This window comes from Podarcis muralis, chromosome 1 (genome assembly GCF_964188315.1).
Source record: "Podarcis muralis chromosome 1, rPodMur119.hap1.1, whole genome shotgun sequence".
NCBI lineage: Eukaryota > Metazoa > Chordata > Lepidosauria > Squamata > Lacertidae > Podarcis > Podarcis muralis.
Window position 1 is genome coordinate 427,628 of NC_135655.1, and position 12,980 is coordinate 440,607.

General features: G+C 51.9%; 1 protein-coding gene across 1 annotated transcript; it reads right to left on the bottom strand.

The window, feature by feature from the left end:
- Positions 1–517: 517 nt before the first annotated feature.
- Positions 518–12,917, bottom strand: LOC114600179 (cytochrome P450 2H1). The gene is given in 12 exon segments (XM_077933026.1): positions 518–1,174; positions 1,474–1,615; positions 2,115–2,302; positions 2,473–2,614; positions 3,247–3,423; positions 4,603–4,763; positions 5,438–5,587; positions 6,221–6,383; positions 7,353–7,465; positions 10,225–10,253; positions 10,255–10,369; positions 11,972–12,917. Coding segments are annotated over 12 exon segments (1,569 nt in total). The 5' UTR covers positions 11,979–12,917; the 3' UTR covers positions 518–992.
- Positions 12,918–12,980: the final 63 nt, after the last annotated feature.

Genomic DNA, 12,980 nt, shown 5'->3' on the forward strand with positions numbered 1-12,980 from the left:
TAAGGCAGCCCTGTTCAGGGAAGTTTTTAATGTGTGATATTTTAGTGTATTTTTGGTTTCTATGGAAGCCGCCCAGAGTGGCTGGGGAAACCCAGCCAGATGGGCGGGGAACAAATAATAAATTATTATTATTATTATTCTCCCAGGGGGCACTGTACTTGACTCTCCCTCCTTTACTGGGCTGAGACCCCCGGGAATCAGCAGAAGGGGGGGGGAGCTATCCCTCCTCCTTCCCCCGTGGGTGCAGGGGGCTGCATGCAACACTGCCCCTGGGAGCTGGTGGCTTCTTCATGGACATTTCCGCAGACTGCCCCCCTCTGTGCAGGAGGTTGAGGGGTGGGGTAGGGTGAGGCGGATCCTGGGGTTGGCTCCTTCCCCCATGCCTGGCTCCCTCTGCCCCAGCCTCAGCTGCAACCAGATGGGCCCCTGGGACCAGTGGGGGGAAAGAGGTGATGTGGGGCGGCCAGGCAGGTGTCTCTGGGGGAGGGTGGAACATACATGTGGAAGAACCAAGGGGTACACAATTACTACGGTTTATTGAATTTGTTAGCTGCTTTAACTTGCTCAGCCCAAAGTGACATGCCACCAGCTGCTCCCTGGAAGAGCAGCCGCCTGCAGCCAGCCCAGGCCAAAGGGGATCACCCAGCCCCACACCCGCCTCTTCTCTCAGGGGCCCAGCAGAGGTTTTGTTGCCTTCCTGCAGTTTCCCCGCAATGCAGCGTCAATGTCTCAGCTCAGTCTTGGCAAATGTAAAACCTGTGCATAGAACAGCTTTTTGTGCCATGAGTTATAAACCTTAAATTTGCTTCATCCTTTCCACCCACCACCCGTTTTTCTCTTTGCCCTTTGTTGTAATATATTTACCAATCTCCAACAATTCACCCCCCCTCCCGGCTTTCGAGAACCCTTCCAAGAGGCAGGTTACAATAAAAACAGAACATGCCACTGAGCCATGGCTGTGGCAGCCGTGTGGGTGGCCACCTGCCCACCCTTCAGCGAGGGGCAACGCGGAGCTGGTAGGCTTTGGGGACCATTGTCAGGAATGCTGGTGCTGGCGAGGCATCGAGGTCCTCAGGAGCCACAAGAGGGACCAGGTCAAAGTGTTGCAGGATGGATGTCAAGGTCACAAAGATGGTCATGTCCACCAGCTTCTTGCCAATACAGGCCCGCTGGCCTGCAAGCAGAAAGGGAGGTGAGCCCTGGAAGCGCCTTCCTGGCTGCATCCTTGGAATGGCAAAGCCACACCGGCTGGGATGGCAGGAAGGGGGACCAAATGAGATGCTAAATTGCCGGGGGGAGGGGGAGGCAGAGCAGCTCTTCCACGCTGTGGGCACAAAATCTACGGCTGTCTGTGACCCCCCCCCCCAAGCAGCCAGAGACTCCAGCCATGCATTGGAATTAGGATGAGGCGTAGGAGAACCTGTTTGGCTGCAAGATTCCTTTCAGCTGTAAAATGAGGATTCATCTATTTACCTACGGAAAGTGGGATGAAGAATTTGCTCTCCTTCAGGCCTCCGTTATCATCCAGGAAATGCCCAGGATCAAACTGCAGTGGGTTGGGGAATTCACTGCTGTCGTGCAGCGAAGGCTTCAGAGCAGGGAAGACTGTGGTGCCCTGGTGGGGGGACAAAGAGAGGAGACCCTCCTGGCCTCAAGAGGAAGCAGAGAGTTCTGCCCTGCAGGTGCAATCGCAGACAAGGCCCTTGAGGTCTGGGGTCACCCCCTGCCTGGCTCAGGTGGGGCAGCCCTCAGTAACCTCCTCTGAGGACCAGGTGCCTGATGGAGAAACGACTTACCGTACTCCCACCCCAGCCCTGGCCTCCGTTCTGGGCGCTCCTGTGCACCTCAGGAGTCTCAGGCTTGCCCTGGTTGCAGCTGCATGGAGGGGACTACTTGGCAGGGTGGCCTTGATTCACGTGCAAAGTGCCGGCTGCACATTTCTGGTGCTGTGTGTTTGGAAAGCCCTTGAGTGTGTCCTGCCCAGCTTTCAAATCTGCTCCTCCACTATAACCAACACCCAGAAGGCTCCACAGTGTCTGCTGTGGATGAAAGGAAACTGCACACAGGTTTCTTTGTGGCCATTTTAGAGGCCCCCTGGGAGGCCAGAAACTGACCTTGGGGATGAAGTATTGCCTGAAGAGAGTGTCCTTTGTGGTTTCATGTGGCAGATTCAGTGGCACAAGCACCAGGGTTCGATGGATCTCATGGATCACAGCATCTGTGTAGGGCATCTTTCCCAGATCCGCCATGCAAGGACTTCGTGATGAGCCAATCACAGTATCAATTTCTTGATGAACTTTCTCTAAGGTAAAAATAGATGAGATGTAGTAAGAGTGAGATTTTTGTGAGTGTGATTTGATTATTATTTTTTTGCTTTGTTTTCTGTTCCTGCCCCTCTTCTCTGCCCCTTCTTTTCCAAGCTCCTCAGTCTCCCAACTAGAAGCCCCCCACTTCTGTCAGGGTGCTGCCCACCTTTGACCTCTGGGTGCTTCATGAGAGTCAGGAGGGCGTAACTCAGGGTGAGGCTGGTGGATTCTGCTCCTCCAATGAAAAGGTCTAAGATGCTCCTCACCAAACTTTGAAGATCAAACACAGACCCACTGTTCTGCTTCTCCTGTAGGGAGGTTGGAAGAGACGACAGGTGCACAAAGCACATTGTTTGCCCAAAGTAACTCTGCCATTACAGAATTCCACCACAAACACCTCCCAAGGATCTGGGGCTGGGCCTGTCTGTCATGTTTGCAATGCAGAGATAAGTCCCAGTCCTGGAAAACTCTTCCTCTCATCCTGTGTGAGGGGAGAGGACTTCCCCAACCTGCCACCTTCCAGGATCCCTCTCCTCAGCACACCCACCCCCCACTCCCTCCTGACCTCCTGCGTAAAGCTGGGGGGAAGGGGGTGCAATGAGAAGCAGAACAAAGCCTTTTGTGCCCCCTCCCTCTGCCCCTGCTGCCATTGCCCAGCATAAGGTGGGAGCAGGGGGGGCTTTGACCCTGGATGTGGGCTTCCAGAGCAAAAAATGTGCCCTGCTGCCCCCTTTCATACAGACACGTTTCCCTGCCACCTCCAGTCTGGAAACGTGGCAGAGAGGCTCTGCTGAGCACACAGCCAGGGATGGCACATGGCACCTGCCCTCGGATGGCCGCCATAGTGAGACCCAGTGAGACAGCAGATCCGCTTCTGAGCAGGGTGGCCCAGGGATCACTGCAGACAGGACAGCCAAGGAGGCAGGTGACACGCCCCCACCTGCTCCATCTTGACGAGAAAGGCATCAATGAAGTCCTGAGGCTGGCTGGGCTTCGTTGTCTCCTGGTGTCTTTTCACCCGCCTTGAGATGAAACGCTTTAACTCCTCTGTATTTTTAAATATCTTCTTGTGAGATCCAGGGAAGTATTCCAGGATTGTCGGGAAAATATTGTACAGCTGTGAAGAGCAGGAGGTAAAACTCACCATGTGATCCCTGCATTGCAGGGGGTTGGAGCAGATGCCCTTTGGGTCCCTTCCAACACTACAGTTCTGGGATTCTACAGTTGCCTGGCCATAAAAAGGAGTATTTCTTACCATTCAAATGGCATTTCCAGTCTGCCTGCCCTATGTTCAGGTTGACCTGAGTAGCCCAATAACTGCTCACATCAGGCAGCCTTTTCCAAAATCTTAAACTGGAAACCAGCCAGCCAACCTCCCCCCTCACCCCCCAGGGTAGTGCATAGAGTTTACACAGGAGATGTTGCTCCTCTGCCCACCCCCACCCCCCGCAACCTCTTCCTCCTCCTCTGGATGTTCATAGCTCAGCTCTCTGTTCTTGCAGGCTACCTTGCATGCTGCAGCCCAGGAGAGAGTTGGCAGGTGGGGGGCAGGCACTCTGACCCACTCCTTGGTCAGCCGGGGTCCAGCGTCTGAGCGGCTTAAGGGGAGCAAGTGGGTTGGAGCTGCTCCCCCCTGTTCAGCCCTTGGTTCACGAACTTGGGACCCGTCTCTGTGAAGGGGGAAAGCTGACCTCTCCAGCCCCACACCCACTGCTGGGGACCCGCCCTAGCCAGCCCCACCTGCTCCCCTCACCTGGTGGGCAAGGGGAATTGGAAGGGCCCGGCTGATGGGAGCAGGGGCTGCCTTTTCGGTGAGACAGTGCAGGCATTTTAGGGAGTTTTCCACAAAGGACCCCAACTGTGTGGCTGTGTGCACATTACCTGTTTTTTCTTAATTCCGATCAAAGCTGATTTAGGGGAGAAAGACATAAAAATGCAGCATTTCATAGGGTAGATACAGGATAGATATGGATTGTGGCTTCCCCAGTCGGCAGTGGGGATGCCCTGGGTGCAGTCTGAAAGGGAGCGTGTCTTCTGTCTGTGCCTCTTGGCAGAGGGAGATGGGAGCAGCAGGAACAGACACAGACCAAAGTGCTGGTGGGGGACACCATCACAGAAGGGCCCCCATGCTACCTCAGGCATAGATTGCGTGATGGGTCACTTCTTGCCCCACAGGAAGAAAGGAACCTCGGCCATCTTCTGCCCTCCCTGCACATCCTATACAGAGCACACACCCCCCCCCAGTGGCTGAATGGCTGGAACAGAAGCCCCTCCCCCCTGCTGCCTGTGTGCTCACCTTTGTCATTGGGCTGGACTGGAGAAGGGCATTTTCTTGAACCAGGCGGATGAATCCCAGGAACTCCTCGTCTTCATAGTCAAAACGACTGCCAAAGGAAACTGAGCAGAGGATGTTGGCAGTTGCCTGGCTGAGGAAGCGAGATGGGTCGAAGGGCCTTCCTGCCAGGGCACAAACAGGGGCATCATTTTGAGGCCGTGGGAAGATCCCGGCTGCATCCGGTCAGGCTCCCCTCCAAGGCCAGGAAGGGCAAGGGCCCATCTCCAACCCAAGGGAGAGGACTAAGGATGGCTTCTGGCCATGTTGACTCTGCTCTGCTTCCACAGCCAGAGTTAGCAATGATTCTCAAACCCGCAAGAGGGACTGTTTTTGCTCTCAGATCCTGCTTGGGGGTTTCCCATGGGGGCAGTGGCGGACTTTGGGCTTTCACGTCTATGCAACGCTACAATCCAGCCCCCCGCTCTGTTCTACAGCCTTGTTTTGGTGCCCCCTGCAGGGTGTCTCACGCTACCCTAAAACTGCCTCTGATGGGGTATCTGCTTGTGAGCACAGGAGGCTGGCCTAGACGGGCTCCCCTTGGCCTGATCCAGCAGGCCCTTAGGTTCTTCTGCCCACAAGGCCAGTCCTGATCAGGATCTGTCCTGTGGAGCCAAAAAGTTAGCACAGTCTGGCATATTGAAGGTGGTTGGACTAGAAGACCCTCAGGGTCCCTCCCAACTTGACAGTTCTATGATTCTATGAGCCACCAGCCATTTGCTACTTGGAATAAAAGAAGTCTGCTTGAGGAGCCCGTAGCACTGTGTGGTCTGGAGGTGAGGAAAAGAGGCCTCCTTACCATTTGTGTTTCTGAGTCTCTCCACCAGGAAACTCGCCTCCTCCTGGATTCTCTCCTCAAAGCTCCTTTCCCCCACCTCCAAGCTGCCCAAGGTGGCAACAGCAAACTGCCGCAGCTGCCTCCACGTCTCCCCGTTGCTGAAGCCAATTCCTGAGGACACGCAGAGAGGAAGGCAATGCATGAGGGGCAGAGGGGCCTTGTGGGGCCAGGATGCTTCCCCCCACCGCAGGGCTGTGCTGTCCCTCTGCCGTAAGCTGAGCAGCAGAGGGTGGAATTTGTCTGTCTGTCTGTCTCTCACACACCACAGGAGCCAAGGAAGCTCAATAGGGCAATTAGAGAGAAGGCGAATGGGGCATGTACAGGATTCGGCCTCATTGCACAGGGGAAAACAATCTGCCTTTCTGATGCCACAGACTTGGATCTGTATTTCTGCGGGAAAAGAGAGCAGGAATGGGGATGGGGAGGGTCACCCAAAACAGAGAACTACTTGGAACAAGGAGCTCTCCCAATACTTACTTACTTTTCCTCAGTTCCTGCCCTCTGGACCTTAATCAACCCCCCCCCCCCCATGAAGGGGAGCTGTGGACCTTAGTCTGTCAAATGCCCAGCAGAGACCTAATGGGTGGCGCGGGGAGGGGGGCATTCCTGTGTTGCGTTCACTGCCTTGCCTAAGCCACACCTTAGAAAGCAGCCCATAAATACTTTTGACAACGCCCCTGTGGGCTCTGCCTAAGGGGCTGGAGGCTGTGCGTGTGCTGGCGTGCAGCTCTTCTAGAAACCAACCTGTTCCATTGGCTGTTTTAGCCAGAATGGGGTTGCTTCCTCTGGCCCCAAAGGAGTCTCCCTGGGCCAGCAAGGCCTCCTGCGCCACTTCGTGCCCATAGAGCACCACGACCCGTTGAGAGCCCAGGTGGATGGTGAAGATGGGCCCGTACCTCTGGCTGAGCTGTGAGAAGAGAAGGGAGGTGGGCAGGCTTCCTTTGCAGAAGTACAGGCTGACCTCTCTGGGGGGGCCCTCAGGCTGCACCCCAAGAGCCCCGGCCCAGCCTCCACTGCCGAGGGATGTGCCCTTCTGGGAGCGCTAGAAGAGGGCCGCTTATTGTGGCAAAACAAGTTGATGGACTATGCTGAAATGGCAAAATTAACTGGGAAGTTCAGAAATCAAGGAGACAAGAACTTCACAAAAGAATGGGGAAAGTTCATAATTTATTTACGAGACCATTGTAAGCAGGTTAAAACATTAGCAGGATTTTAAACACATTTGTAAAGTAATGGAAAGTATGGATAATTTGGAAGGACAAAAATTTGAATAAGTATTGATATGCAGTTGTAAATATTATCATTAGGACCCATGGAAGGGATGTGGGGAAGTCAGGAAATTCAGAGTAATCTTGATAGTTGGATCTTGAATTGTTTTTTGTTGTATGTTTATATATATATTAAAATCAAATAAAAATATATTAAAAAAAGAAGAGGGCTGCTTATTTTGAGCCTGGTGCCTTCGGCGCACCTACCCGGGCAGAGTCTCCTTCGCTGGCGGTTTCTGCAGCCATTTGGTGCTGCTGTAAGGAGGAGCTCCTGGGTGGTGCCTCTGGGCAGCTGAGAAGGGCAGGGCTGCCCTTATTGGGCCCCAGTGTGTCCTGCAGCCTCACCACCACGTGTGCCTCCTTGAGACAGGGTGGCAGAGGTACGCTGCAGGATGCGGTCCCCCCTTGCTCCAAAGCAGCCCTCCTGGGAACCCTCACATTGCAAAGTGAGTCTCAGTCTGCAAACATCTGGGGCCTCCTGACTGTGAAGACCAAGAGGGTGAACTACTCAGGCCTCTTGCTGGGCAGGCCTGGGGTGGCACAGGCCCCATCTTGCCGTGGGGCTCCATGCCAGGCTAGCCTGCCAGCCCCCACCGGCCCGTACTTACCTTCTCCAAAGATCTGGGGAAGTCCTTGGTGTCCAGCTGCAGGATGTTCCCCACCCAGGGCAGGGGCTGGGGGCCTGGAGGGAGCCTCTGGCGGCCAGGAGCCTTCCTCCGGACTGAGAGGAAGAAGAGGCAAGCAGCACATAGCAGGAGAAATATGCCAGGGGCCCCCCAAGTCTCCATGACCAAAAACTGCACTTCACCAGATTGCAGGACGAAGGGAAGCTGTTTATTGCAGTCCAAAATATGCAAAACTGCTCAGATGAAGGTGGGGCTGGATTGCTAGCCAATCGCCTTCTGTTGGTCTTCAAGATAACAACTGCAACCTTCTGTGCCCAAAGGTCACCGCTGGAGGTGTGTGGGAGGCCCTTGAAGGAAAGCCAAGGCAGATGCAGGCACACGCAGCCACCCGCAGAGCCTCCAAAATGCAGGACTCTCCTGGCACCTCCGGATCCATGAGAAGGTTCCTGCTGGCTCACAGCAAGGTGGGCCCAGCGTGCAGCACCCCCCCCCAAAAGGCCCATCAGGCACCTCCCTGGAACCCACAAGCCCCAGCCAAAGCTCCCTGCTTTGGGGTGTCCCTGCTTCTCTTTCACACTGCTGCAGCGTCTTTTCTGTCCCCTGCAGTCTGTCCCACTCTGAATTTTGGGTTGTTTTAAGGCGGCCAGGAATGAGACACAGCATATTTCATCATGCAGCAAATCTGCTTTTCCTTCCATCTGCTTGCCCAGGGAGACACAGCGACTGACCAACCAGAGGTGGTGGCAGGGAAGGAGCTGCTTGCTCGCTGTCTGGGGTGCAGGTCCAAGGGGATTTAAGGCACTTCATGGGTTCAGGGCTTTTGCATTGTCCCCATGATGTCACCCTCATCCAAGTGACAACCTGAACTTTCCTCCCAATTAATTGGGGTTTCCCCAGTCTATGAATAATCTGATGCGGGTTGAGAGTGGGGGAGATCAACATAAAATCACATCCTACCCAAGTGTGGACACTGAAGCAGATACTTCCACATTATGTTCTTGAGAAGAGCCTGCTGGACCAGGCAAATGACCCTTTCTAGTCCAGTGGCCAAGCAGATGCCTTTGGGAAGCCGTCAAGCAGGATTTGAGCACAAGAGCAATTCTCCCCTCCAGAAGTTTCCAGCAAATGGGATTCAGAAGTATTGCTGCTTCTGACCAGGAGGCCGAGCATAGACATCCTGGCTAGGAGCCACCCATGGCCTCTCGGCCATTCCTCTTCCTCCTCCTCCATGGATTTGTCTCGTTCTCTTTCAAAGCCATTCAAGCGGGTGGCCATCTCCGCCTCTTCTGGAAATGAGTTCCATAGTGTAACTCTGTCAGCTGACCTGCGTTCAAGATGGAGGTCTACTTCTATTCTGGACACTTCTGACAGACCTTCTTAATAAGCTCCAGCTTAATATCAAATAATGGAAAGGTATTCTGAATGGGCTCACTGAGCTTTGCATTGCAGGCCCCCAGACCGTGGGTCCCTGAGAGACAGTGTGATTCACTTTAAACTTGTTTTTAGAGCCTTTGAAAATCTGCACAAACTTCAGTACAAGGATTCTGAATTGCAAGCTTAGCGTCATTGTGTCTGCCCAGAGACCCAGGCAAAAATGTTCCCATGCAACCAGACCTTTGGCTGATTAGCAGTCAATGTGCTTTTAAATGTGTTTTTTGGACGGGAGCATTACTGTTTTGTTTTTGTTCTTGTTCTTATTATGTACTTTGAGGGTTTTACATTGTTAACTGCCTTGTGGTTTTCAGATGAAGGATGATATACAAATTTAATTAGGAGGAGACAGAGGAGTAATAGAGGTCAATATCACTTGTAACAATACCAGTCTTGTTTTTCTCTTTTGTTTTTGAAGACACAAGTGAAAGATTCAGAAAGTCACAAACTGAAAACAGGAACAAAAGAATATCTGAAGACACCATGGCAGAAGCTGCAAAGCCAAAGTCTGCAACAGGTATAAACCCGGGGTGGGGTGGGGTGTGGAGAACATTTTTCAGGTTTCTAAGATATGTCAAAGACTTATAGGTCAGCCATACTGAAAACAGGCGTCTCCTGCTGGAGTCTGAACTGCACTTAGCAGCCCCTTTCATGATGGCAGCCCCTCAGCTGCCCTCTTCAGCCTCCGCTCTGAGGTGCTTATGGGGAAGAGGGTTCTGTGGCCTTTGTGCAGTGGCTGTATCCTGCCATGTCGCCCTTCTGGTTTCTCTGGCCTGGTATCAGTGCTGCAATCACGAGAGGAATCCAGAACTGCCCCCAGCTGCAACTGCAAGATCTGTCACTGTTAAGACAGACAAGGCAAGAGCTGGGGGGGCGGGGCAGAGTCCTGTTTCCCAGCAGGGGCCATTTCCCACAATGCTTAGGGAAGCAGCAGCTGCAGCCTCTGGAAGGCAGGCCAGGTGACCCCTAGAAGCCCAACCCCACGGGGGGGGGGGGGACGAAACCCTGACCAAGGGTGTGCCCTGCACGGTTGCCCTGGAGCCTGAGAGCAGGACTTCTAGTGGATCAGGCCCTCTTTAGAATGCTGGCCTCCTGCTTTATCAACCTGAGTGGCTCTCCAAGGCTCTTTTACGCAAGACAAGCACAGGAGCTGCTGCTTTGGAGAAACACAGCGAAGTCGCCTTGCGGCAAAGGGCTCCGCTTCCCCCAGGAGAGCACCTTGTGTGCCGAGTGCTGGGCTGGAGGGGACCTCAGAAGCCCCCAAAGGAGACCAAGTGTGCTCTGGTGCCAGAAGGGCAGATAGATTTTTTTAAAAATAGGAACGATCCACAACTGTATGGGTCGCATAGAAGCCAACTCCTAAGGGTCAAGGTACCTTCACCGCCCCCTAAAATATTTGAGGGCATTGCATGGCGGGGCTTACCTGTGCCCCTCATTATTTTATTCACGTTGGACAGTTGAATGAATACCTCTGCACATGTCCACATCAGACATCAGGTTTCCTAGGTTGGAGGAACACGTGCATGTTTTCCCCATCTTACTATTTTTTACTGCAATTTGGAGCAAATCTGCAATATTGGAAAATGTAAAAAAAGAAAGAAAAAGGGACAGGGAAGTTTAGTTTCCCCAACTGCCTTTAACCAGCTAATGAACCTTCCTGCCATTTTTCTTAGCATTTTGGCTCATCATTTGGTTTACATTTATTTTAGAGCATAAATAGAGGCATTACATGCTTTTAGTGATACCTTATAGTTTTTATAAACTCTCAGTGTGCTTATTGCTTTTAAACATCACAGGCAATAAATAAGAGAAGAACCAATGAGCCCATACATGGGATGCATCCAAGCAAAGAAGGGGTGGACAGAAAAAGAAAAAAGAAATGGTCTAATTGTAGAGCAAATCATTTGTTTACAGGTTGAAACCTATTTGTTAGCCAAATCAAGTGGACAAGAAGTTGAAAGAATAAGGCACTGAGGTACAGGAAAAGAATATTTAGCATTATAATTTGTCACCATGTTTTGCAGTGGGTTTTTCTACCTACTCCTGAAGCAGAGTAGCCAAGGAGAGAGAAAAATGAATTAATAGCAAGGACCGTTGAGCAAAGTTCATATTTGAAAAAGCAACAGAAGGTGGAGGTAGTGTTGGTAAGCTTTTGCTGCCTGGCGGAAGCCTAACAACTCTGTGGTCAAAGGGAGCTTGCCTCCTTGCTTGAATCTAAAAAGGGGGGGGGGGGCAGAATTCTGCAGTTAACCTGAACAAACCTAAGGGCAGTCGAAATATAAAAAAAATTAAAAGTCCAGTAGCACCAACTAAGTCTGTTCTGGGTATAAGCTTTCGTGTGCATGCACACTTCTTCAGATACACTGAAACAGAAGTCGCCAGGCCCTTCTATATAGTGGGAGGGTGGGGTGGGGTATTTCTCAGAAGGGAAGTAGGAGATGGGTGATGGACTCAATGGGTATGGTAAACCTGTTGACAACTGTTAACTGCAATTAGTCCTACAAGAAAAAGCAAGGGATAGCATGCAGATGATTAGCACAGGCACAGGCATAGGCAACCTCGGCCCTCCGGATGTTTTGGGACTACAACTGCCATCATCCCTGACCACTGGCCCTGTTAGCTAGGGATGATGGAAGTTGTAGTCCCAAAACATCTGGTGGGCTGAGGTTGCCTATCCCTGGATCAGCATATGTAATGAGACAGAAAAACTCCACCCCACCCTCCCACTATATAGAAGGGCCTGGTGACTTCTGTTTCAGTGTATCTGAAGAAGTGTGCATGCACACGAAAGCTTATACCCAGAACAGACTTAGTTGGTCTCTAAGGTGCTACTGGACAATTTATTGTGTTTTTTTATATATTTTGACTGCGTCAGACCAACACGGCTAGGTACCTGAATCTAAAACCTAAGGGCATTCACTCAATCTTGTCTCTCTGAAATGCAAATTTGGCTTGTCTACAGAACCTTCTCCCTCCTTCCCTTAGCTCCACCTCCCAACAAAGGAAGGAGGAAACTGCATGGATGGACTAGTATTGGCATCCATTAGCCTAGCCAATTAGCAGCTAGGAAGAGCTCAGAAGAACATACACAATAAACTGTTCATCACTTTTCATTGTCATTATCATATTTTTTAAGCTGTATTTTCAGAAATGGTCTGGGAAAGACTTACCTCTCATTTACCATTAAGAAGTTTTTCTGCAGGGACACTCAACAGAGTCTTTGCCCTACAAGTAAGTTGCCCTCCTGAATCGTGAATATAAACTGTGAATGGGGTGTTAGGAGAGCGGCACAACACCCCAAAGCAGCATTTTGCTCTTATGGCAGTTTAAAAGGGTTCTACCCTCCACCTTCAGGGGGCTGTGGAAGGCAAAGGTTAGCAGACCTTCCTTGAAGAGTTTTCTCAAAAGAGACCATCTTCCTGAGGATGTTTCACCCCTCCCATTGCAAGAACCTGCTGACAATGTTTCAGAAAGGAGGGGGCGGATTTTGCTCATTGCTTCTTCCTCTCCAGCCTGTGGGAGTCTGAGTGTTATCTGTATATAGATAAGGCGACTGCTCAAGCAGCTGTAAGACTCATGCAGCCCAGCGTCTCCCATTAGTCTTTAGTTACGGTAGTTTATGCAGTAGCTGTAGAGAATAAAAGAAGTTATGCTTCAGAGCTGCCGTTCGTGTGGTTCCTACTCTGCTGACTTTTGGAACTGAGTTTGGTGCTCACAGCTCTGAGTTGTGAGTCCACAGCACTTAGACCTGCTCCCTGCAGTGGAAGGTAGGTCTCTGGAAGTGCTTTTCCAGCTCGCCTGGCCCAGTCGGGGCTGAAGAGGTTGAGCCCAGTCGTGGCACTGGCTCAAAGGCGAAGCTGACACTTCCCCCCAGTTCCGCTGGTTAGAGCCTGGTGCCTATAATGTCAAGGTTGCAGGTTCAAACCCTGTATGGGACAGCTGCCTATGCTTGCATTGCAGGGGGCTGGACTAGATGATCCTCAAGGTCCCTTCCAACTCTACAATTCTATGATTTGATAAGAGCCAAAATGCTCCTCTCATTCTAGCTGGCATCTCCATGGGTGGGAAGGTCAGTGGGACCGGAGGAAGCCACGAGGCAACACCCTCCGACTGTCACATTACGGCTGGTATGAAATGAAGGTCCTTTGGAGCAGCCATTAGCCACCCCTTCCCCTCCAC